Here is a 26,488-nt window from a genome sequence, read left to right on the forward strand (position 1 = left end):
CCCTCCTAAGTTCAGCCATATGCTTGTCTACATACTCTTCAACCTCTTCAATGTTATGCAACACATATAGGTGGGCTTGTTCCCACTGTACACTTGATATAGTAATGACTTTATTTCCCATGATCCCCTCTCTACTTATTCTACCCATATATTGAGACCTTGGAAGCCCAACATAGCTAATATGACTCAGGTACTCGATACAAAAGTCAACAGCCTCTTCACAAATATACCATTCAACAATACAACCCTCCGGTCAACTTCAATTTTTCATATAGCCTTTCAAAATCTTCATATAGCGCTTAATAGGATACATTCATCTTAAATAAGCAAGCCTACACATTTGAACCTCTCTAACCAAGTAAACAGTTAGGTGGATTATAATATCAAAGAATACTGGTGGAAAATACATCTCAAGCTCACACAGTGTTAATCACTTTACTGCAAATGGACTTGAAAAACAAACATAACTTAGTGATCGTCCCTCAAACTTTAGGGGGTAAAATTGCACGTATAGCAATTGGAATGAAATCCTCCATTAAAACATGGCAATCGTGAGACTTTAAGCCCTTCAACTTCAAATCTTTCATTGATACAATATTTTTTATGTTTGAAGAGTAACCTTCAAGAACTTTAACTACATTAAGGAACTCACAAAATGCAATTTTCTCTTTCTTAGATAGCGTATAAGCTGCCGAAGGGACAAAGGTACAGTTTCCCTTATCTTGGGGTGCTAATTCTTCTCTTATTCCTAAAGAAACCATGTCTAACCTTGCTTTTATACCATCTTTTATTTTTCCTGACACTTGGAGTAAAGTCCCAATAAGACTTTCACAGACATTTTTCTCAATATGTATGACATCAAGAAAATGTTGAACATCCAAGGTGGTCCAATAAGGGAATTCAAAGAAAATAGATCTCTTCTTCCATCCGGTTGTCCTAAGGTGCCTTGCAAATGGTTTGCCAAATTCAATATCCAAATCCTTAATCTTCTCAAACAGCTCATCACCAGTTAATGACAAAGGTGTCTTACCTTCTTTTGGATTTCCATTGAACGCTTTTCTCAACCGCCGATAATGGTGTTCTTGGTATAACAACCTATAGTGCCCGAGGTAAACATTCTTCATCCCATGTTAAAGCCTCATAGAATGTGTTTCCTCTTCACAAATAAGGCATCCAAGTTGCCCTTTAATACTATACCCTGACAGATTACCATAAGCAAGAAAGTCATTGATTGTACCGAAGAGCATAGCTCTTAAATTAAATCTTTCTTCTCTATACCCATCATATACCTCTATACTTGACTCCTACATGATCTTTAAATCATCAATTAGAGGAGCTAAATATATGTCTATGTCATTCCAAGGTTGCTTGGGTCCCGTAATTAGCATGGACAATATCATATACTTGCGCTTCATGCAAAGCCATGGAGGAAGGTTATAAATCACCAAAATGACTGGCCAAGTACTGTGGCTACTACTTTGAAGCCCATAAGGATTCATCCCATCAGTAGACAATGCAAGGCGTAGATTCCTACTCTCTTCCCTAAATTTAAGGTACTCATAATCAATCTTTTTCCATTGTGGAGAATCAGCAGGATGACGAAGCATGCCGTCTTTTATCCTTTCATCCGTATGCCATATTAAGCTTTTCGCAACTTTTGCACTGCTATACATGCATCTAAATCTAGGCACAATTGGAAAATACCATAGTACCTTCGCCAGACTTGATTCGTTCTGCTTGTAGCTTGAGGCATTACACTTTGGATACTCAGTTAATGATGCATATTCATTCTGAAATACAAGGCAATCATTAGGGCACGAGTGTATCTTTTCATAATTCATGCCAATTGATCGCAATACTTGTTTTGCGTCATATGTTTGACAAGGAAGCTCATTTTCCTTAGAAAGTAATTCTACTTTCAAATACCCAAGCAACTTAATAAAGCTCGTGTCACTCCATCCATGTTTTGCCTTCATGTTGTACAATTTTAATACTGCTGACAACTTTGATGCACTACAACCAGCATACAACGGTGTCTTTGCATCACTTTTCAACTTCTCAAACATTTTCAGACAATCCTTGAGGTCTTCTTCAACTGCTTTGGCTATCTGTTCAAGATAATCTTTCTCAAGTGTGCATGTGTCAAAATCATCAGGAGATGATGCACAGCTTTCACTATGCTTCTAGCTACAACCAATATCATCTCTTGTCTCTTCATGCATTGTTCAACACTTGTAACTTTGATCCATCCCATTAATCACTAAGTGTTCTTCACAAGTATCTGGCTTAACCCGCTTCACAAGACAATCCTAGTAGGATCCTCTGCATGCTTAACTACAAGCTTAACAAAATTTACCACCCCATCCTAATATTCCTTAGATAGATGATTGTCAGACATCCATTCCTTATCCATAATTCCTAGAAAGATTAAGAGGGAAATATGATTAGTAACTTTAACTACTCCTAGATAGTGGGAGAATTAGATACAAAGATCAATCAATCAATAAGTCACTAACCACATGTTTACACATTCCCTCTTTAATCTTGTTTAAAACTAATAATTATATTTTAATGCCATCCATTGAAATAATTTCGGCAACATAACGACTTAAAAAAGAGAGTTTTCCAGGTTTTATCCCCTCTCTTTATTAATCTAAATGACAACAACAACAGCATCCACAACAACAATCACATAAATTTATATTCAAGAATAATTTAAAAAAAAATTGATAGTATATATAACGACTTAAAATGAGTATTACCAGGTCTTTATGCCTTTAGAAAAATCAAGTTATCCATAATGAGACTATATATGATCCAACAACAATAATAAGAAACTCAATTTTAATTAAAATCATATAAACCACATCAAAAACTATATAAATATCAATTTAAAATCTCAAAAATATTTTTTCATAAGCCAATTCTCAATCAATTAAAAAACTAGTAATGTGAAAATTGAAAACTCAAGGAATATAAATCTAAATTAATCATTCAATTCCAGAACAAAAACTCAAAACTTAAAAACAAGGTAATTAGGTGGTATACTATTTTCATATCCTTAATAAATCTCTTCATATCAGCAAAATAATTAGATGATCCATTAATTCAATAATTAAGCACCCAAAAACTCAAAAGTTCAGACACTCACTAAGAAGAACAATAATGCAGATCAAAATAAGTAACACAAAAATTATTTATTGCATATGAAAATCAAAATTAACAACCCATACATTCAAAATGAAGATTAATGATTGAGAAAGCAAGAACCTACCTCAACAAGAAGAGGGAACGCCAACTGTGCAGAAAAACAGAGATGAGAGTATGTTGTAGAGTGATAAAGACTGAGAATCCAAATGAATGAGTACCCATGAGACTTATGGAGGTCGAGAATCAAAAACCCCTCAAGAATTGAGACCGAAAATGTGTTTTTTGGCAGTTGGAGTGATGAAAATGGGTTTCGGTGGCTCTGGGTTTGTTTCTGAAGACGAAGAATTTACAAAAATGGAGAGCGAAAAAGAAATCTGGAGGAAATTTAAATGACAATACTTGACGGTTATTTCATAATAACCATCAAGTATTACATATTTGATGCTTTTTTTAAAACAACCGTCAAGTATATAGCGAACAAACTTGATGGTTATTTCAAAACAAGTGTCAGGTATGTAAAAAAAATTAATTTTTTCTACTATTAATTTGATGTTTGTTTATCAAAGACTGACTTGTAAATTTTAACTTTATTTTATGGCTATTTATAAAAACACGTCAAATATATATACTTGACGGTTAACTTTAAATAACCGTCAAGTATCTGCTTGAATATTTGATGCTTGTTTCTTAAAAACCGTCAAGTATTCTCCACCTTTTTTATTTGTCATTTTTTCAAATAAACGTCAATTATAGGGCGTCAAGTATACACTTTTCTGTAGTAGTGCTTTCATGTGATATTGTCATTTTTTTACTTCTTCCCTCTCCATCTCAACCACGTCGATTGATGTGATTAAGCATCATCTGAACATTTCATTAAAAAAAAGATGACTGTGTTTATTTTTAATGGCATGGATAGATTATTGTTATCTTAACATTTAATATGTAGTTTTATGTGCTATGATGGGGAGATGGGCAGCATAACAAATTCAAAATGCATGATGCACGGGGAAGGGATTACATGTGCATTTACATATTCATATGTTTTGCGTGCATCTCAATTTCATGATGCTATATTTTTATTATTATTTATCATATTTAATTGCTTTATTTTTTTCAAGGAGCCAATTGAGGAAAAATAAAAGTTATGATCCCATTAATTATGCATCAATTGACAAAATTGACTTTTGGGTGGCTGAAGAAGAGGAAGAGCCAGCTCCTGAGTTTGATTCTCAAGATGTTACAAATCTTGAAAGTGTCATTCACAATGAAACCACGGCTACTCCATCAACCCTTGAGAGGGATTATGAAGGTTTATTAAATCTACTATCATGTCTAATACAAGTATATGAATTTCTTTTTTAAAATGCCATTCATTAGTATTAATTTTTGTTTGTTGTAGGTGATGAATATATGAATGTTCTAGAGTCCCCACCTTTGCCTGATGTTGCTAGTGAATTTGGTTTTTCTCATTCAACTCTTAATGTCTCAATGCCTAAAGAATTGAATGAAGTTAATGATGATTTTGGTGTTAGTGAATATTATTTTTAGACTTTTTAATGATTGAAGGGTTGTAATTGTAAGGAATTAAGGATTAATATTTGAAGTGTTGTATTTTATTATTGTTAGACTTTTGGGTGGTTGGATTTGGTTGACTTTTTCATAATTAATATCTTTTTATTTGAATTGTATTATTTTAATCATGACTGGTTTGTCATCGATTCAACCCCCAATTGAACTACTAACCCATGACCCAATGTCGTGACCAGTTCAATGACCGATCCGGTTTTATGTACCTTCTTTATAACACAAAAGCTCAGGTCAACCTTAATAATTTTCCCATAGTTAAAGATAAAATAAAACCAAACTTTTGCTGATTAAAATTCGAACTCTGGACCTCTATCAAATTATTCTTAATTTTAATTTAGTTATAGATATTTTATTTTATTTTTAAAATAAATTCGAGTCTCAAAATTTCAGGATGTTACAAAAAGCCCACCACTAAAGGTTTACATAAGTTCATAAGAATGCTAATGCATAAAATCCTTTAATCAATCTATCATTGAACCATGGATCCTCGACCACAACCACTTTCTTCATATCCTCAATCGCTCCATAATTTGGCCACTCTTAAATATTCAATAATTGTTCATTGATTAACCATAGTCGACCTCTCATAATTCTATGAAATTCATCCTCCTCAAAGGAAAGTAAAAACAAATGCATTATCCTTTAATCCAAAGATTACTAAACCATCATATAAGTTCCAAGCCTTCCTCACCATTTGTTCAAAGGTAGGCTTATTAACTTCCTTCTCCACTAATGGTTTTCCAACTAACACTCGTTGCTTCTCTTCCTTCCAAACTATCAGTTCATTAATCACAATGTCAAAGTCATCATCAATCTTCCATCTATCACTCTCACTAAACCTCTAATCACCTTCTTCGGTCACCATACCTCCATGCCTCTAATCACCATGCACTTACACTCTCACACACCCTCAGCTCTCATATACACCATATGGACAAAATCTAGAGCTCTCACTTAAGAGAGATTCTAACATCCATCCATTTCTATGTTGTTTAAGTCTTAGAATCTTCATGAAATAATTAATTAACCTACCCTTCCTCTTTCTTATTCTTCTGCTTCCAAAGAATCTTTTAGTTTTTCTACTAATTTTTTGATTTTTGATTTTGTAATTGGTTGATCTGATGGTTGGGACAATGATTTGGGTATTTAAACTATAGATTTGGGTATTTCCTTACCTTTCCTATTCATGGGTAACTGCACCACCGTACTTAGGTTAATAGACTCTACTTTGTCTACGCAGCACGTGAAGTCACTATCAATGGTAGGATGAGTGGACACACTTGCACAAAGGGTAGAGCTAAAGTTAGCGGTGAATCGATGGCAACAAGTTGAGTCAGTGGTCAAAGATCGAGCTACGGCTGTGAGGCTGAGTAAGGGAGGAACATTGCAATATTGTGTTTATTGGGGGAATGTTACAAGTGGAAGGAGATGAAAGAGAAAGCCAAGGAAGCATTCTAGAGAGCCTTTAAACTTGAGTCTAATTCAGTTAAGGATTATGGGAGGCAAGTTTCAAACCTGACGAATTAAGAAATTATTCATCTTTACTTTCCAAGGTCATGACACTAGTTGAACAAATGATGAAAGAAGAATAAGGAGGAATGAGAGAACAATGACACATGGAGCAAGGTTAATGCCTAGTTAGCAAAGCAAAATTAGGGGAAAAGTCAGTTGGAAATTTCTATTGTCAAAGTTTTACTTTACCTATCAACTAACCCAATATTTAATAGTGGAGTAACATTACACTATTTTCAAAAATTCTAGGATAACATTACTCTTAAAATAAATTTAGGATACTAGTCATTCCTGGGAAAAAAGTTCAAAAGCATTTTTAACCTTTTGCCCTTTATTTTATCTAAAAATTAACCCTACTAATTTCTAACATTCTCCATTTAATTTCTACACTTTTTAATCCTTTAACTTATATTAATTCCCATAAGTTTTGTTTTTAGGAAATGACAACAAATCCCTTTGAAATGTATAAATGATAATTTGATCCCTCAAAATGCAATAATTCCCCTAAAGTCCTTAGGGACTTTTCTGTTGTTAATGAATTTATATAAATTATCAAATTACCTTTGTTAAAAATAAATGATTCACAACTTTTGTTTAAATATTTACAACTTTCCTTTTTATATTCACAACAATGTAAAGCAAATCACAACTTTACATGTTGATTCATTATTTGCTGTTGCATTATTGTGAATATAAAAGGGAAAGTTGTGAATATTTAAATAAAACTTCTGATTCATTTATTTTTAACAAGGGTAATTTGATTTACTGTTGTATTGTTATAAATATAAGAAAGGAATTTGCAAATATTTAAACAAAACTAGTAAATTATTTATTTTAATAGGGGCAACTTAGTAATTTATATAAATTTATTAATGACAGAAAAGTTCTTAGGGACTTCAAGGAAATTATGGCATTTCGAGAAACTAAATTATCGTTTATACATTTCATAGGGATTTTATTATCACTTTTCTTTGTCTTTTCTTCACCTCTATAAATTTAATAAAAACTTTTTATATTCAAATTTTTTTCCAAAAAGTCAAACTCTACCTTTAAAGGTTAAAGTTTATTTTCCAATTTTTCAAATTCATATATTTGACTATAATCCTCATATTGAACTTATTTATAATTAAATTTAACATCTATAGAAATTTTTATCCCTTTAAATTATAAATAAATATTTATTTATTGTAAGTCTCTCATAATATTAAAAACCACTATAGAGTCCTCAAAATCAATGATTTAGGCAAATCAATACATATAAAATCTCTTTCTATAAAATCTTTAAACCACCTAAAAATTAAAAAAAAATGACAATAAAATCTCTCTAAAATATATAAATGACAATTTAATCCCTCGAAATGTAATAATTCTCCTGAAATCTCTAAGAATTTTTATATCATTAATAAATTTATATAAATTATTAAATTATTCTTATTGAAAATAAAAAATTTACAAGTTTTGTTTAAATATTCACAGCTTTTTTTCCTTATATTTGCAACAATGTAAGAGTAAATTACAACTTCATATATTAATTCCTTATTTGCTGTTACATTATTGTAAATATAAGAAAAAAAGTTGTGAATATTTAAACAAAACTTGTGAATCATTTATTTTTAACAAGAAAAATTTAGTAATTTATATAAATTCATAAATGATAGAAAAATTTTCAAGGACTTTAGAGGAATTATGATATTTTAAGGGATTAAATTATCATTTATACATTTTGGAGAAATTTTATTGCATTTAAAAAAAATTACTTACTTTTTAATCTTAAATAGACGGACCCATGACCTCTTAAATATAACCTTTTTAATTCTTTTAACAATCCAATAATCAATTGAAAATATCTAACAAATTTAAAATCTGTCTAGTTATAAATTTCTTTTCTCTATCCAAAACCTTAAAACATCAAAAAAAAAATATAAAGAAGAGTTATATCACTTACTTAATTTTTAAAAGCCTTTGAATAGAAGGATTAAAATTTTATAACTCAACAATAGAAAAATAGAACTCTCCCGGATATCATTCTCCGTCACTCACGACCTCTCGTTTCCTCGCACAGTCTCGCTCTCTCACTCCCTTCGGCGCCGCTGGAAACAGCATTGTGGCGTGTTTGTGCTCAGATTTTAGGTTTGACAATTTAATTGCCACATTATATGGGCTGGGCCACGCTTTTAACTTTGTTCTTCTTCTTTTTTTGAGTTATTTTTCCTTTTCCTTTTTTATTACTTACCCATTCCTTCTCTTATTTTCTTATAACAAAATTATTTTATTTTTATACATAGTATAATAATTTTCAAGACATGTATTTTTTTAATAAAAATTTCTAATGGTTAACTAATTATATATGATAAATTGAAATACTATTTTTAATATTTTTTATTTAATCTTATCTAACCTTTAAATTCTCTCCTTTTTTTCCCAAAATGCATCTTTAACTCTGTTATTCTTCTTCTTCTATTTCTTTCCAGTAAATTTTCTTTACTCATCTAACTACATGATTAATTCTAATAACCATGAAATCTCATCCCAATTACTTAAATACTAAAAAATAAAAATCAGGATATTACATGTGCTCCTCAAAGAATATTTTAGGATAAAAAAATGCATCTTCACACTTTAAATATATAAAACTAAAATATGGTTGAATATTGAAATTATACAACCAAAGAAATGAGAATGATGTCTTCATTTTACAAAGTTGTGTTTGGTTGTATATTAGTCATGGAATCACTGCTTTTGTTGGAAAATCTCATTACTAAGTTTACAGTAATCATAATATCCATTAGAGCTGATAAAACGGGTTGAACCCACAGGCTAACCTATTTAACCAGTATAATTTGACGGGTTGGGTTGAAAAAATTGACTTATTTTTTAAAATGGGTAAGGTTAGCCCAACCCGCAAAATTAGTGGGCTAAAACAAGCTAGCCCGCAAGCTAAATGGGCTAGCTTGCCAGCTAAAGTATTTTTTAAAAATAATTTTTTATTTTTTAATTACATTATATCTTTTTATAAATCTACAATAATGATAATAATTTTTAAATATATAATTTATGACTCTCAAATATGTTCTTTACATTTGAAATATAGTGTAAATCCTTTTTACAATTTGCAAATAAAATTTTTGTTATAGTTTGTGAAGATGTTTTATTAATTTTTATAAAAATATTTTGAATATATATTATTTATTAATCTCATAAGATCTATTGATTGAAATTATAAATATGAATTCACTGAGAAAAATAATATAGATTTATATTCAATTTTTTTCTCAATGATAAAAATAGTACACCTAGGCGAGAAGATGATTGATAGTAAAAATCTAATAAAATGAATTTTCTTGGTTGAATTCTATGTTTATTTTATTTATTTACAAGTTTTTTAATTGCTAATTTACTTTAAAATATGAAATAAATATATATATATATATATTTATATTATATAAATTTTAAATTATTACAAAAATTCTGATAATTTTTTGCGGGCTAGCCCGCGGGTTGGCTAGCCCGTTAGAAAATGAGTTGGATTAGATTTTTCAATCCGTTTTTATTTAGCGAGCTGGCCCAACCCAACGTACAAAAATGCTAGCCCGTGCAAGCTAGCTCGTGGGTTAGCCCGTAACCCGTTTGTCCAGTGCTAATATCCATCATATATCTCGTGTATCATGACTAGATAACCTTCGTATACAAAAATTTCCTATTTCTCAAGCTTGTCCCCCCAAAATAAGAAAGTCTTTTTAAAAATTGGACTGAATAACAAACTAAAAAGATTAGTGAGTTAAGTTCTCATAATTTAATTGATTATACTAGCACTTGAATGAGTGACATAATAATTAAACCAAAAAATTAATATTTTATATTCATTTATATAAATAAAATATTAAAAATGCTGGCAATATTGTTCCTAATTAAACGTTGTTCATCTATTCACCCAAAAAAAAAAAGTTGTTTAGCTATAACATATTAAATTTAATTTTTTTTATTTTTTTATATGTATATTTTTTATTTATCCTATTTCTATTTAAAGAAAATAATTTTTCAATTTTCTTAATAGTTTAATTCATATAATTCAAATGAAAAATGGAGAATTTTAGTTGAAAACCATTGCAAAGACTTAATTATTGGTAGATTCTAAAAAAAAAATTAAAACTTCAGTTCAATTTAGAGGAAAAAAATCAAAAGAATTTTGATGGTGAAATGACCAAATATTTGTCACTTGTCATGCATAATCACTAATTGTTAATCTTCTTACTCAACTTGTTAATTTTACTACTATAAGTTACAAATTACATGAGTTGATATGTTAATAATTATATAAGGCTTAATATCAATTGTTCAATCATAAGTAATAACATCATTTATTAAATTGCTAACTTTACTTATTAATTTACTAATATTAGTTATAGATTATTGACAAGTCTTGTAATTTACTAACATCAATTATAAATTACAAGTTAACAAATTAACAATTAATGTTACTGATTGTCTAACAAACAGTCAGACAATTGTTAGCACTTATGAGCCGCAAGTCGGGACAAAAGCCAGTCTTAAGAAATTATTTTGGGAGGATCTGGAGGGGTTAATTCGACACATATCATAGAGTGAAAAGATTTTTATTGGAGGAGACTTTAATGGGCATGTCGGGAGAGAAGCTGGTCAGTATGCGAAGGTGCATGGTGGTTTTGGTTTTGGAGAGCTAAACAATGAAGGACAAACTCTTTTTGATTTCTCATTAGCGTATGATTTTAAGATTGCCAACACTTGTTTCAAGAAGAGAGATGAACATCTCATCACTTACAAAAGTGGAGCCTCAAAGTCACAGATTGATTTTCTTTTGGTTAGGAACACAAATAGAAGACTTTGTAAAAATTGCAAGGTGATCCCTGGAGATGCTGTAACGACACAACATAGGGTTCTAGTCCTTGATGTGTGTATTATGAGTAAAATCCAAACATGTCGACAAGTAGTAGCACCAAGGATTAGGTGGTGGCAATTAAAAGGTGAGAAGCAAGATATTTTCAAGCGAAATCTTTTAGATAAAGGAATTTGAGAATCTCAGGGAAGTGCTAACATCATGTGAGAGGATATGGCTAAAAAGATACGGGAGGTTACAAAAGTAGTTTTGAGAGAATCAAAAGGTTCTGGTCCGAGAGATAAGGAGTCTTGGTGGTGGAATAATAGTGTACAGGACAAAATTAAGTATAAGAAGAACTGTTTTAAAGCCATACATTTGTGTAACAATGAGGAAAATTAGGAGAAGTACTGTATGGCTAAGAAGGAAACTAAGAGAGCTGTGGGTGAAGCTCGTTATAAAGCTTTTGAAGAATTTTATAAGAGCCTTGAGACGAAGGAAGGAGAGCGAAATATTTATAAGATTGCCAAGAGTAGGGGAAAAAAATCAAGAGATCTAGAACAGGTAAGGTGTATTAAGGATAAAGAGGGAAGAACTTTAGTTACAGATGATGAAATTAAAATAGATGGAAGACTTACTTTTCTAAACTTTTCAATGATGGAAAGGGTTCATCTAGTAACTTGGAGGATTTAGTAACTGGTGAAGGAGAACAAAATTTGTCATTCTATCGAATAGTACGTGATAAGGAGGTAAAGGAAGCTCTTAAAAAATGGCAAATGATAGAGCCAATGGACCTGATTATATATCTATCGAAGCATGGAAATGTTTAGGTGAAGAAGGGGTGAGATGGTTAACTAAGTTATTTAATATGATTTTACGGTCCAAGAAAATGCCTGATGAGTGGAGGAGAAGTATATTAATTCCTATTTATAAAAATAAAGGAGATATTCAGAATTGTACTAACTATAGAGGGATTAACTCATGAGCCACACAATGAAATTGTGAGAGAAAGTGATTGAGCACAAATTGAGATTGGAAACAAGTATTTCTGAGAATCAGTTTGGTTTTATGCCAGGTAGATCAACTACAGAGGCGATTTATCTACTAAGGGGATTAATGGAAAAGTATTGTTATAAAGATAAAGATCTACACATGGTTTTTATTGATTTGGAAAAAATTTATGACCGTATACCAAGAGAAGTGCTTTGGAAAGTGTTAGAAAAAAAGGGAGTATGGATTGCTTATATTAAAACTGTACAAGATATGTATGAGGGGGTAAAAACTATTATAAGAACGCCTAGTAGTCAAACAAAAAATTTTCCTATAAAGATTGGACTATATTAGGGATCATCTCTGAGTCCTTATTTGTTTAACTTGATCTTAAATGTTTTGACGGAACATATTCAAGGGAAAATTTCGAAATGTATGCTTTTCGCGGATGATATAGTTCTTATAGCAGAGACAAGAGAAGAGGTTAATTGCAAACTTAAGTTATGGAGGAGGACATTGGAGTCGAAAGGTTTTCGTCTGAGTAGAAGTAAAACGGAATATTTATATTGTAAATTTGGTAAAGGACTATTCGACAATAATTTGGAAGTAAAATTGGGAGATTAAATTATACCTCAAGTGGAAAAGTTTAGATATTTGGGAGCCATTATTCAAAATGATGGCGAAATCAGTGAAGATATTTCACATAGAATTCAAGTTGGGTGGTTTAATTGGAGAAAAGCTAAAGGAGTTATTTGCGACCGTAAGGTGCCTAATAAACTTAAAGGAAAGTTTTATCGCACTGCTATTAGACTGGCAATGTTATATAGTAGTAAATGCTAGGCTCTAACGGGACAGCAAGAGCATAAAGTTGGAGTAGCAGAGATGAGAATGTTATGATGGATGTGCGAACATACACGTAAAGATAAAATTCAAAATGAGCACGTACGCGAAAAAGTGAAGATGGCACCTATTGAGGAAAAAATGGTAGAAAATCGGTTGAGATGATTTGGGCATGTACAAAGAAGACCAAGGGAGGCACCAGTGAGAAGAGTGGAATATATAACTTTGAGTCCGATTAAGAGAGGTAGAGGAAGGCCTAAGAGAACACTCTTGGAAGTTATTGAATGCGATCTCTTAATTAATAATATTCCTAAAAGTTTGATAAATGATAGAGCACAATGGCGTCTTGCAATCCATGTAGCCGACCCCACCTAGTGGGATAAAGGCTTGTTGTTGTTGTTGTTGTTGTTGTTGTTGTTGTTGTTCATTGTCTGACAAACAGATACAATTTACAAGTAATGTTGATAAATTAATAAATGAAGTAAGAAAATTAATAACTAGTGATTTTACATAACAAGTAAAGGGTATTTTGATTTTTTTACCATCGAAATTCTTTTGACTTTTCTTCCTTAAATTAAACTGAAATTTTAAAATTTTCTTAGACCCACCTATAATTAAGCCACTACCATGGTTCTTAAGTGAAATTCCCCCAATAAAAAAAATCATAATTCTACTTTAACAGCCAACAAAAAATGGTTTGACATTGATTTATTATATACAAAATCATGACTACAATAAGAATTAAAAAAAAAAAAGGATCAATCATTTTGGTTCTCGAGATAACTGTAGTTGTATCAAATTCGCCTAATTCAAAATAGACTAAAATAATCCAATCTCTGAAATCAATTTGACAAGTTTAATCAAGTTACTTTTATATTTGAGTGACGGTGTAACTAATTTCATTATCTGGGTAAATTTGAGTCTTAAAATATTAAATATATATATATATATATATATAAAATAAGGCCTTAGGGTGGTCCATCAGATGACCGCCGTAGAGGCGTAGATCACATTCACATCCTGAATAAGACAAGGATAAAGAAATTGATGTTTTTTGGGTTTACAGGGAAGGAAAGAAAAACAAAAAACAACACAGATTGATGATGTATCCGATGATGCAAACGATCCCCACCGTCGTCCAACCAGTTCTGTTGCGTTCGAACGCAGCACATGGCTAAAATGTCTGCCACGTGTAGAGACATCAAGCTGCCACGTGTAAACTTTCTTCATCGCCCTTGCATCCGTGATTCCGTAAGAAGAAATGATGCGAAAGCTAACCAGAACGCTATAAATTTGAGGTGGCTTTAGCGAATGTGTCTCAATGCTCGCTTCGTCAATACGCAACTTGTTCGGCAGAAATATAAGAGTAGCTTCTTCTCTTTGTGCTTCTCGTCATTGGTCAAAACAAATCTCAGCTAACCAAATCTTGTTTGGTCCTGCTCAGATTTCATCGTCTAATCTCCTTGTGCAATCAAGGCTTTTGAGTCGTTTGTCTCTCGCTTTTAGAACAGATCGCACGATGGCTTCCCAATCCAATCCTAAATCAGTCCACGATTTCACTGTCAAAGTATGTAGTTACTCTGAGCCTTTTGGTCACTTTGATAACTTTTTTTTTTTTAATGTAAGCTTTTTTGTTATTATTCGGCTTTGAATCTTTTAGCTTCCTAAGATTATTGACTTGTTTAGGGCTATTTGAGAGTGAATATTCGATTTACGAGGTTCACCTTTTACTTGCAGGATGCCAAGGGAAATGATGTTAATCTCGGCGATTACAAAGGAAAGGTCCTTCTGATTGTCAATGTTGCCTCACAATGGTTAGCTCCGTGTTCTCAAACTCGTTTTTCCCCTTTCATCTTCTATCTAGTATGTCACGGGACAGTAATTCTCATATTATGTGTTTATCTATCTTTGAAATTGCCAAAATTGACAAAATTATGGAAAGAAATTGAACGGATCCTCATCGAGGAATTTATGCAGTTGCCTTTAATGTTCAGATGGTTTCTAGACTAATTAATTTTTAAAATATATAAATGTCTTTGCCGTTAATTTTCCTCCTATTGCATTCCTTTTACAAATTTTAATATTTTAAATTGTTTGACGCAGTGGCTTGACTAATTCTAACTACACAGAGCTGGGTCAATTGTACGAGAAATACAAAGGAAAAGGTTTTTATTTTGTCATGTTCTACTTCGTACTTGTTTCTTCTTCATTCCTTTTGTCCTCGCCATTCTTTTGTTATTCTTTCAGTAGGATGGCCATTCAATACTTGGAACTGACTTGGAATTCAAGTTTGGTTATACAAGCCCATATATGTGCATGCGGGCGTGCATGCGGTCGAAGTACCAGTTTTTAGATCCTGTTTAAGGTCAAGATGCTGACTGTGCTCTAAATACTTGCTTTTTCTTCATGCAGGTTTTGAAATTCTGGCTTTCCCCTGCAATCAGTTTGGTGCACAGGAGCCTGGAAATAATGAACAGATAGTTGAGTTTGCTTGTACTCGCTTTAAAGCCGAGTTTCCCATTTTTGATAAGGTATGGGGTATTTGTGTAGTAATGATGTGCGTATATCTACTTCATGCGTATATTCTTGATCAGAGGATATTCTTAGATCTAGACAATAGCTTCATGAATGCAAAATTTCAAGCTTCAGTTATATTCTTCAGTGTGGCTCCTATGTTTGTTTCTGCTGACCTATACTAATTATCCATTCGAAGACAGCTGGAAATTGAGTTTTTCCCCATATAATTAACCCAACATGCATTAAGAATGTAAAAGGAAAATAAGTAAAAGGAAAAAAGCAAACCTGGAGTTTCATATTGAGAAAGTTAAGCTGCCTAACTCTCCGGGGGATCACTAGAGCATTTGTTTCCATCCATGATATATTCCCCTGCAGTTTGTTGTTGGTTGTGTGATGTTTTAACTCTTGATCCATTCTTGCTATAAGATGCATCAAATTGACTTCATCACCATGCTTTCAGAACCTTATAAGTTTAACCAAAAACAAGATAAAAAGAAAATTAATTTTGATTAACCTTACATAGTAATGATCGCATCTGTTATTATTTGAAAGATTACACCTTATTCTGTTCCTAAGAAAGATTTCTTATAATGTTTTAGTTCAAAAATTACTTCTTTACCCGTTGTAGTCCCTGAAATTTTATAACCTTTTACAAGTTTTAGGTCCCTTTCATCAGACCAAAGTATACATATCTATTTCGAGAGTCTAACTCAACAGACGTGATAATAACTAATTGCAAATTTTGAAGGATTAATTTTATGTTCACTTTAACTTTATATGCTTTAGCTATCATCGTCCAGTTCATGATATAGTTCAATCATGTTTGCATTGTGCTCTTCATGAAATAGGTGGATGTAAATGGAGATACTGCTGCTCCACTGTACAAGCATCTGAAATCAAGCAAAGGTGGGCTGTTCGGAGACGGCATAAAATGGAACTTCTCCAAATTCCTGGTCGATAAAGATGGGAATGTCGTGGACCGTTATGCCCCCACAACCTCTCCTCTCAGCATTGAGGTAGAAAGAAGACAGTTCTTTGGATATATTTTCACAAAACTATAATTTTACTGATATTCAATTCTATTTTTCAATTTTTCTTAAAACCAATCATACTAATCAATTGTATAAACCAATTATATCATATGACTTGATCAATTATATTCAAAATTAATTCTATTAATCAATTTGTTTCATGATTAATTTTTTCTCACAAATATCTAAACAAGCTATTATTTAAGTGTTTGGATATTTTTAAGAAAGCTATAGTCTTGAATTCATGGTGTTTAGATATGTTTAGAAAAATATGATTTTAGATTCATGAAATTATGCTTTTTACCTGTGATCACTCAACATTTTATAATTTGTCAAACTGATGGCATTATCTTCTGTGTTTGGTATCTACAGAAGGATATCCAGAAGCTGTTGAGTGCATGAATCACTGCAGGAACCAGAAACCTTTAATGGCAAGTTATTATGAATAAAGGAATTAGGGAATGTGTAGAAGGCTAGAAGCTCATAGTCTAGTTTTTTCTTTTTTCTCTTTTTACCCAGATAATTGAGAACATTATGTTGAGAATCTATAAACATCATGTTATGTATTTACGAACATTATGTTGTACATGCTTTGCGTGACATATATTTTAATTAACCTATAGATTAATTGGACACATGTGAATATTGTGTTGAGAATTCATAACACCGTGTTGTGCATCCATAGACAGCTTATTCTACATGCTCTAGGTGACTTCTATATTTTGATTAACTTATAGATCATCTAAACACGCATTGACAGTTTGTTAAGAATTCATGAACATCATGTTATGTTTTGTAGATGAGGAATTTGCACAGGTTGAGTTTTCAAATCATATAAAAGTATAATTGTACTTTCACACCTAAGAAAAATTACAACAAGAACCCTTGGATTTGCAGTGTAATATCATAATGTATTAAGCCTAAAGTATCTATATATATATTTTTTTGTTTCAAGGGCTGCATTGTAAGTTCCCCATAATTATATACAACTATAAATTGTAAACGTTAAATTTAACGGTTTAAATTTATTTATTTTTTATGATAATTATTTTATAAAAAATTAAATTTGTTGGTAAAGAACAGTATATTCTGAGGGGATTGGGACCGTCTTTCCCACTTATAAATGACAAAATGAGTTTTCAAAAAGTTTAATTTAATAACATTTAAATATCAAAGATATTACTGAATGAATAATTATAAATGTTAATTTAAATAGTCACAAATTTGAGATTTTTGATTGTAAATTATTCTTACAAGTGTCCATGAAAACTTGATAGCCGACTACTAATGGAAATTCATACTTGTAACGGTGTAAATTAACATTTACAACTCATTTTTCGACAATTTTTTCAAGACTCCACTGTTATTAATTTAATTGAGACTTAAATATTTTTTAATTAAACTTTTGTTTGGCCAAAGCGGGAGAAGAACCGCTAAGAATCATTAAGAATATGATAAATATTTATACACTGATTATACGTGATTTCCCACAGCATAAACCACCAAGAACATGATAAAAATCCTCACTATATTGTAAGGGTCTGTTTGGTTTTATAGTTTTTAACATTCAGAAAAAGCTTTTCTAATTTTTAAAAGTCAGATGTTATTTAATTTCTAATCTTTTTTAAGAAATCAATTTAAAAATCACTTTCAGATATCATTGAATATGCTTTTAACCAATTTAAAATAACAAAGCTTTTGAAAAATAAATTGGAAAAATGAAATATTATTTGACATACTACTTTAAATTTAATCTCTTATTCTTTTATTTAAAAAATAATTAATTTATTAAAAATATAATTATCATTTTAATAATAACAATTAGATATCAAGATTTTAGCATGATAAATTGAATAATTAAGGGAAAATGACAAAAAATTTATTTAAAATAGCTAATTGACAGATTAGTCCCACGAAATGATATAATTTCCCTCAAGTTTCTTGGGATCTTTTTGTCATTAAAAAATCAAATGAAATGATCAAATTGCTCTCAAAGTAAATAAAAATTAATCCTCACTGAAGAAAAATTTTCGCGTGTTTAGGCTCTAATTAATGCTGTTTATGTTCTCATCTTCTCTAGCTTGTGATATTGGTCTGTCTCCCTCTCCCTCTGCTTCTCCATCTCCTTCTCTTTCTTCTCCTGTCCTTCTTGTTCTCGTTTTGGTGTTCCTTTTTTTAAGTTTCTATACATGGGTAGTTTGTGTTGATTGGCTACTGCACGTGGGTGTATATTAGCATGCAATCTTCCTCTGTTGGGTCTGCTGTATGTGAGTGTATTTCCTCTCCTCCTTGAAATTTTTTCCTCCCATATGTGATAGTTGAAGTTGATGTGGGTTATTGTATATAAATGATTGAAGTCTTCATTTTCTCTTCATGCTTGAAGTTGAAAAATGTGGGTACTAATGCTTACTCAATATGGATAAATAATAAATGATAGATGACAAATAATATGTCATTTTCAGTTCTATTGTAAATGCATAAAACAAAAGTTGTAAATAACAAATGTAAAGTTATAAATATAAGAACAATAGTTGTTATTGGATAAAATATAATAGATATGTGATCATGATGTTTAAAAAATAGACATGTTGATAAATGATTATTTCATTATTTCAAGTTGGCATGAGAAATGACTTCTTCTTCTTGTTTGGAAAGGAATTATTTTGTTATTTCCACATAAGGGAACATTTTGTAAAAAAATATTGAAGATAAAATACAATATGATGGGAGGAGTGTGAGGGTGAAAATGATAAGAGAAGGGATGGCACTTGAAGAATTCAAATAATGATATCATCTTGTTTTGGCATTGACACTAATTTGAGCGACATGAAATATACTAAGATATGATGAAATGACCCTTATAGACCTTGTTGATGATAGTGGTATTGCTACCCTATTTAAGCATAATGTTGGAAGCAATCATGTATATATAGGTTGTAAAGGAAATGACAATGAAGAAACAATTGAGAAAGCACCAATGTAAGTTACTATGTTTAATTCCTGTAAAGAAAGTTATCATTTGTTATAGCATAGTTGTTATTTTAGTAACTGAAGTTGTGATTGTCAATGCAAGTGTAAATAAGACACGAAATTACATGAATTGTGAATGCAAGATGGAGCAATTCTTGTCATTTTCAAATCCAAACTCTCCTTCTCCTTGTGAACACTGTATTTTGTTCGGGCATTTTTTAAATTTAACAAAAATAAAAATAAAAAAACCAAAAATATATAAAAATAGAAAAATAAAATTTAATCCTTTTTAGGATTATATTTTTCAAAAAAAAATTAATAGGGTTTAATTTTTATTTTATCCTAGATAATTTTTTATTGATTAAGATTTTATTTCTTTTAGTTCATTAAAATAACCAATATATATATAAGTACAAAAATAAAATTTAATCCTTTTTTGAATTATATTTAAAAAAAGTAATAATAATTTAACAAAATTAAATGAAATTTTTCTTAAATATTTTAAAAAAATCTCTCCAAAATTATCCCAACCATTCAAGATATTAGGAACTAATTTTTTGAGTCAACTTCTTTTGAATTTCTTTCAAGTTCTAGAAGTTTTGGAATCGAAGAAAAGAAAAAGAAAGAGTGTAAGCCCTAGCCCATTATCACCATCATTAGCAAGTAGCTTGAAGGAGGATGCAGGAGCAGCGAGTTGCAATTCTTTAGTTGTAGATGTGCAAGTGAAAATCTCAGGCTCAAATGTAATCCTGAGAGTTATCTCACATAGAATTCCAGGTCAAGTCTCAAAGATAATCATTATTCTTGAGAGGCTATCTTTTCAAGTCCTTCATCTCAACATCAACAGCATGGAGGATACAGTCCTATACCACTTTGTTGTTAAGATAGGATTGGAGTGTCAGCTAAGTCTGGAGGAACTAGTAGTGAGAGTACAACAAACTTTCTATGATCAAAAGCTGCTAACTAATGGCAAAGTGTGAGATATATATATATATATATATATATGAAGCACTTGGATTTGATGCCACACACACAGGGATGATAAGTCAGATGCAGAAAGAAAGCCGATTACACATAGAGAAAAAAACGCAGAAAGCAAAAAAGCAAGCATTACAGCAAAAGCAAGAATAGCAGAGAGCAGAGCAGCCTCACACATACACGGAACATGCACAAACACAGCAACGCAGATAGAGATACCAAACGTACACGCTGAAGAAAACACAAAGATGCATGCTGTAGGAAAAAGCAAAAGCAAAGCAGAAACACAGCCATGCATGCACGCAAGTGGAAGGAAAAAAAGATGTGCATAGCGAAATAAAAGAACCAGAAACATTGTCATGCAAGGGGGGCGTGAGAATAGGGCCAAAGATGTAGAAGAGAGAAGAGAAGAAGAGAGGGACCGAAACTGAAGAGTAAGAGAGCACGAAGAAGGCAAAAACAAAGCATCGAGATGAGAAAAATCGAAAAGAAAAAACCAAACAAAACAGACGAGAAAAACTGGAGAGGAGAGGCACAGAAATAAGGGAGAAGAAAACAGAGTCACGAGACTTCGGCCAGACGAGGAAACTCAAAAGAAGGAGAGAAAAATTGAGCAAAGGAAACTGGATGAGAAATAGAGCACTGAGAAAGAGGAAGAGAAGGGAGAGACCGAGATGAAAAAACCAAAAAAAGAAGAACTATAGACTGAGAGAGAGAGAGGAGAGTGAGACGGAGAAGAGGTTGGAGAAAGAAGAGAGACCGAAAGGAGAGAGAGCAGCGGGATAGAGACACGTTATAGAAAAAAAGGAAAAAATAGAGCACACAGCATAGACAAAAAACAGAGAAAGTAGAGAGAAAAAGAAAAAGAAAAAAAGCCAGACATGCATGAATAAAAAAGAAAACGGTGGCATTAGTGATGGAGGGAGCTGACCGAAAGAAAAAAGGAGAGGACCTGTGATTTTGGCTACGGATTTTTGAGGTGGGAATGTACCGAAAAGAAGAGGAGGACAAGAGGCAAAGGAGGAGGGGTTTTTTTTTCTCTGTGCAAAAAGAACGAAGGCTGTCTTGCATGTAGGAAAGATCAGCATTTCATTTTAGAAGCGTGACTGGGAGCTAACTAGTTTCCATCACAAGTTTTATTTGCTGGTGTTTTTTTCTCTCTTCTCTGCTCTGTTATTGGTACGCTCTACTTGTTTTTTTTTTTTTGTCTTATCTCGTCCCTATTCTAAATTCCTGGAACAAATATGTGTGTAGATTTCTACCATGAAAGGGATCCTTGATGATAATTCCTTGTATTTGAAACAAGGAAATTTGGAAGTTTTAAAAGTTTAAGTATGGATAGGAAATATTTAAAAAAATATTTGAAGATAAAGTAGCTTTGTATCATTGTGTTTTCTTTCTCTAAATGATGTTACATATCTTAAATATACTCTAACACATGCTTGTTTGCTTTTAGAAATGAGGTAAATTTAGTTATAATACTTTTCCATGATGCTTTCGATTCTAACATTTGAAAAAAAAAATATTGTTGAGCTAAGTGATAAGTTAGATTCAAGTTTGTCTTTTAGCATGAAAGAGTATTAATAAACCAAATTTGATCTCTATTTCTTTATTTCTCAAAGTCATACATTATTTGTATTTAATTTCAATTTGAGATTAATTGAATAATTGTTGAAAGTAATTTTGATTTTAATGATATCATTTTCATGTGGGGATTTTAAATGTGTGATTAAACACACAATTTTATTTTTTATTATTTTTCAAATATAATTATAATCAATTAAAATATTTGAACGGTATTGTGAGAGATTTAAAGAATCTCCATAGATATTCAGCTTAGTTGCCTCATTGTGAAGGATAATGAGTCCTCACAAATGTCGTGGTTATTAATTTATATAATAAATAAATGAATAAATTTTGTACATAAAATTATAAATTTTTTTAATAATAAAATTAATGTATTAAATCTTTTAGTCATGTTAAATTTTTGAATATCTATAGACCTTTAGAATAATCATCTTATCATGAAAGTCAATAAAATTTTGCAGGTATAGTGATTAAGATTTCTATGTTTACAAATGTAAATTGTACAATTACGCATTAAAATATATTTAATATATATATATATATATTATTTAATCCTTTATTGTGTGAGGATTTTGAATCTTCAAAGATATTTAAGATAATTGTATTACTGTAAAAATCAATAAGGCTTTGCAGGTATGATGATTAAAAGTCTTTTAAAATATATATATATATGTATGAATGTACTAAAAAAATAATGATATTATTAATATTTAAAAATTTAAGTAAATAAACTAAGTTGTTAAACTCTTTTACCGTGTGAGAGTTTAGATTCTCCGCAGATATATAGAATAATTATATTACCGTATGAGCCAATAAGGCTCTACAGGTATAGCAGCCAAATTCTCGATCATAAAATATAAAAATAAACATAAAAATAATTCTTAAACTCTTCTTTTCTTTATTTCAAAAATTCAAAAGTTGAGAAAATAATTAAAATTAAATTACTTTTTGCAATTTAAAACACACATATCAAAATTTTAGACATTGGTTTATTTACAAAATGGTGAATTATTTTTAATTAATTTCTCTTCAAAAATATTTTCACCAACAAACTTTTAAGCCCGAATTACGTGAACTTTGATCCCCATCATAGGGTACGCAGGGCTTAGAGTCTGATTCTGAGTCAAGTCCTCCATCATAAATAAATAAATAAATATTTCTCACTTAATTCTTATCATTTTTATATCAAACACATGAATAAAAGGGATAATTAAAATAATTTTAAAATCATATTAATTCAGCACAACAAACTTCAAGTAACTATTCTGACAAACGGGTGTTGTGGGGTGCTTAACACCTTCCCCACACTCAATCAACTCCCAAACCTATTTTCTGATTTTCCAGACCATCCTTATCCTCCTTTGACTGGTTTCCCAAGATTTTCCTCAAAATTTTTGTAGCGACTCCTAATTCTTTAGTCTTCTTTTTGAAGGTTGAAACCTCTACTCGTATGCCGTCTATGTCGCATTTTTCGGGTGCGACACTCCTCCTATTGAAGATCATGATTTCAAACATGTAGCCTTTGAAAGTGAGGTAGAATGTGTAATCTACCAAACTTGTGGAGAACTTCTAACATTACCATGTGGAGTAGAAAGTATACCTACACCAATTCCAGAGCTTAATTCTTCTAAGTGGAGGGATTTATTGTTAGGTAGAGGGCAGATCTTTCCTCGTGCTAAAGCCTTTAGAAAAGCATTATACAAATATAGCATTGCCCATAAGTATCAATACAAATATAGGAACAATAGTATAAAAAAGATGAGAGTGACATGTGACATTGAAGGCTACCCTTGGAAGATCACAACATATACAATGGAAAGGAAACTTCATTTCTATGTGTGAAGATGTTTAAAAATGAGCACATACATTATGCACAAGATAGTTTGATTGTTACCCACAGGGAAAGTTCAAGTCTAACATCATAAATTGTACTTGAGGATGTGAGGTCTCATGTAGACAAACGTCCTAATGACATTAGGAGAGAGTTGCAAGGAGAATATAGTGTCAATCTGACCTACTGACAAGCATACAGAGCTAAAGAGAAGGCATTGGAAGAGATCCATAGTAGACCCGACCAATCTTATAAGTTAATTTCATGAATTTGTGACTAATTAGTGGAAACAAACCCAAAAATAGTTGCTAAGTGGGCTACAGCTGACAGTAATAGGTTTAAATGTCTCTTTATAGCTTATGGTTGTTGTATAAAGGGGTTCATGTATGGTACAAGGCACATATTATAAATAGATGGTAGTCATCTAAGTGGTCCTTATAAGGGTACTTTGCTATTGACATCTACTTATGATGCTGATAATGAGTTTGTTTCCCTTTGCTTATGCGATTGTGAAAGGGGAGACACTTGAAGATTGGACTTGGTTCTTGTTCATGGTGAAAGAAATAATAGGCTCAATGCAACTCAATATTTTTAGACCGACACAATGCCATAATAGGTGCTGTGCAAGCTATCTTTGGAGGCAAGCAACATGCATTTTGTTACCGTCACATTAAGGAGAATTTTAGTGCAGAATTTTTGAAAATTAATGGAGGTAAGAGAAAGACAAGTGGGCAGGGCAAGGATGATGCATTAACTTGCTTGATGACATCGCATATTCAAGGCTTGAGAATGACTTTAATAAAGCAATGGGAAACATAAGAAATTTTAGTCCAGAATTGGCTCAATGGCTTAAATATCATGGAAACATTAATAGGTGGTCTTTATTTAAGTTCCCATATAGAAGATGGGACAATATAACCACAAATCTTATAGAGTCATTTAATTCATGGATGGTCACTGAGAGAAGGCATGGCATTGCACAATTGATCCATGAGCATAGAAAAGGTAGCACGCAAAATGCATGCATCCAAAATGGCTCTCCCTACTTAGAGAAATGGTATTGGTCCAAAGATTGAGGCAAAACTAAGAGGCCATGTGGCTAGAGTTGAACAAATATTTGTAGAGCATTATGGAGGAAATAGGGCTTGTGTACATATTGCATATGGGGACTTGCGTGTTGATATTGGCTTATGTGAATGTAGTTGTGTAGCATGGCAAATGTTAGGGATTCCTTGTCCACATGCTTGCTCTGCCGTCAAGCTAACATATGGCAATGTGTATAATTATGTGGAAGATTGTAACAAAATCACTGCACAAGAGAAGATATATTATTATAGCATGACTTCTGTTGTTACAACAGACATACCTCATCCAAATGACTATAACATTTCAAATATTAGGGGCCAAGTCTTCCTCCAACCTCTAAGGACCAATCGTCCTTCTGAGAGGCCATGAACTTTTAGGAGGAAGTCATAATTTTTAAACAAGAAGATTTATCACTATTCACTATGCCATCAACTAGGCCATATGCAAGACTTTTAAGAATCCTAATCCAATCTAGGAGATGATGTAGCTATGACACCTTTTTTGCATAATTGTTGTGAATTTAGCTGTCTTTTATTTTGTACAGTGTCCAAAGATGACTATTGTTTTCTTGGATTGTGAATATGACAAAGCTGAAACTTCTTATGTATAGAAGATTCAACCCTTCATAAATTTCTGTCAAAAGGGTTGTAAGGTATTTTGATACAAGTTGTGGATCATGTAACTGATAATGAAACCTTAGAGTCATTTATGTCACTTTTTAAGGTTTTATTGTCATTTAAATTAATGAAAGTTGTTATTGTTAGATTAGAGTGGTATTTCATTTTTTACTGATTCAGTCAATTTACAGAGGGTGCTAGTAAATTGCAATTCCGTGTTACATAGTTACGAATACAGGAAAAAAACTTGTTAATAGTGCAACCAAAGTTGTGAATGGGGTGTTGTGAATTTCCAACTACGATACTTGTTTGAACTTACACAATAGGACTTGCGAATGGCTAATGCATAGTTACGAATATAGGGATAAACTTATTAATAGTGGAACCAAAGTTGTAAACAGGATTGCAAATTTCCAACTCTGATAATTGTTTACACTTGCACACCAGGACTTGCGAATAGCTAATGCATAGTTGCGAATATAGGGACAAAACTTATTAATAGTGGAACCAAAGTTGTGAATGGGGTGTTGTGAATTTCCAACTCTGATGCATGTTTGTACTTGCACACCAAGACTTGCGAATGGCTAATGCATAGTTGTGAGTATAGGGACAAAACTTGTTAATAGTAGAACTAAAGTTGTGAACAGGGTGTTGCAAATTTTCAAGTACCAAGCTTGTCTAGACTTGCACATCAGGACTTGCGAATGGCTAATCATAGTTGCAAATACAGGAGCAAAACTTGTTAATAGTGGAACCAAAGTTGTGAATGAGGTATTGCGAATTTCCAACTACTAAGCTTGTCCGGACTTGCACACCAGGACTTGTGAATGGCTAATGCATAGTTGCAAATATATGAACAAAACTTGTTAATAGTGGAACCAAAGTTGTGAACAGGGTGTTGCGAATTTCCAAGTACCAAGCCTGTTTGGACTTGCACACC

At 31.7% G+C, this 26,488-nt stretch overlaps 1 protein-coding gene across 1 annotated transcript; it reads left to right on the forward strand.

Moving 5' to 3' along the window:
• Window positions 1–14,230: 14,230 nt before the first annotated feature.
• On the forward strand, window positions 14,231–17,116 carry LOC129310579 (probable phospholipid hydroperoxide glutathione peroxidase). The gene is made up of 6 exons (XM_054952465.1): window positions 14,231–14,498; window positions 14,669–14,745; window positions 15,035–15,096; window positions 15,344–15,462; window positions 16,297–16,464; window positions 16,852–17,116. The coding sequence occupies exons 1-6, from the start codon at window positions 14,253–14,255 to the stop codon at window positions 16,879–16,881; spliced, it is 702 nt and encodes a 233-aa protein (XP_054808440.1). The 5' UTR covers window positions 14,231–14,252; the 3' UTR covers window positions 16,882–17,116.
• Window positions 17,117–26,488: the final 9,372 nt, after the last annotated feature.

Source organism: Prosopis cineraria, unplaced genomic scaffold (genome assembly GCF_029017545.1).
Source record: "Prosopis cineraria cultivar Desert tree isolate PC_DT_omini unplaced genomic scaffold, ASM2901754v1 PC5, whole genome shotgun sequence".
NCBI classification, from domain to species: Eukaryota; Viridiplantae; Streptophyta; class Magnoliopsida; order Fabales; family Fabaceae; genus Prosopis; species Prosopis cineraria.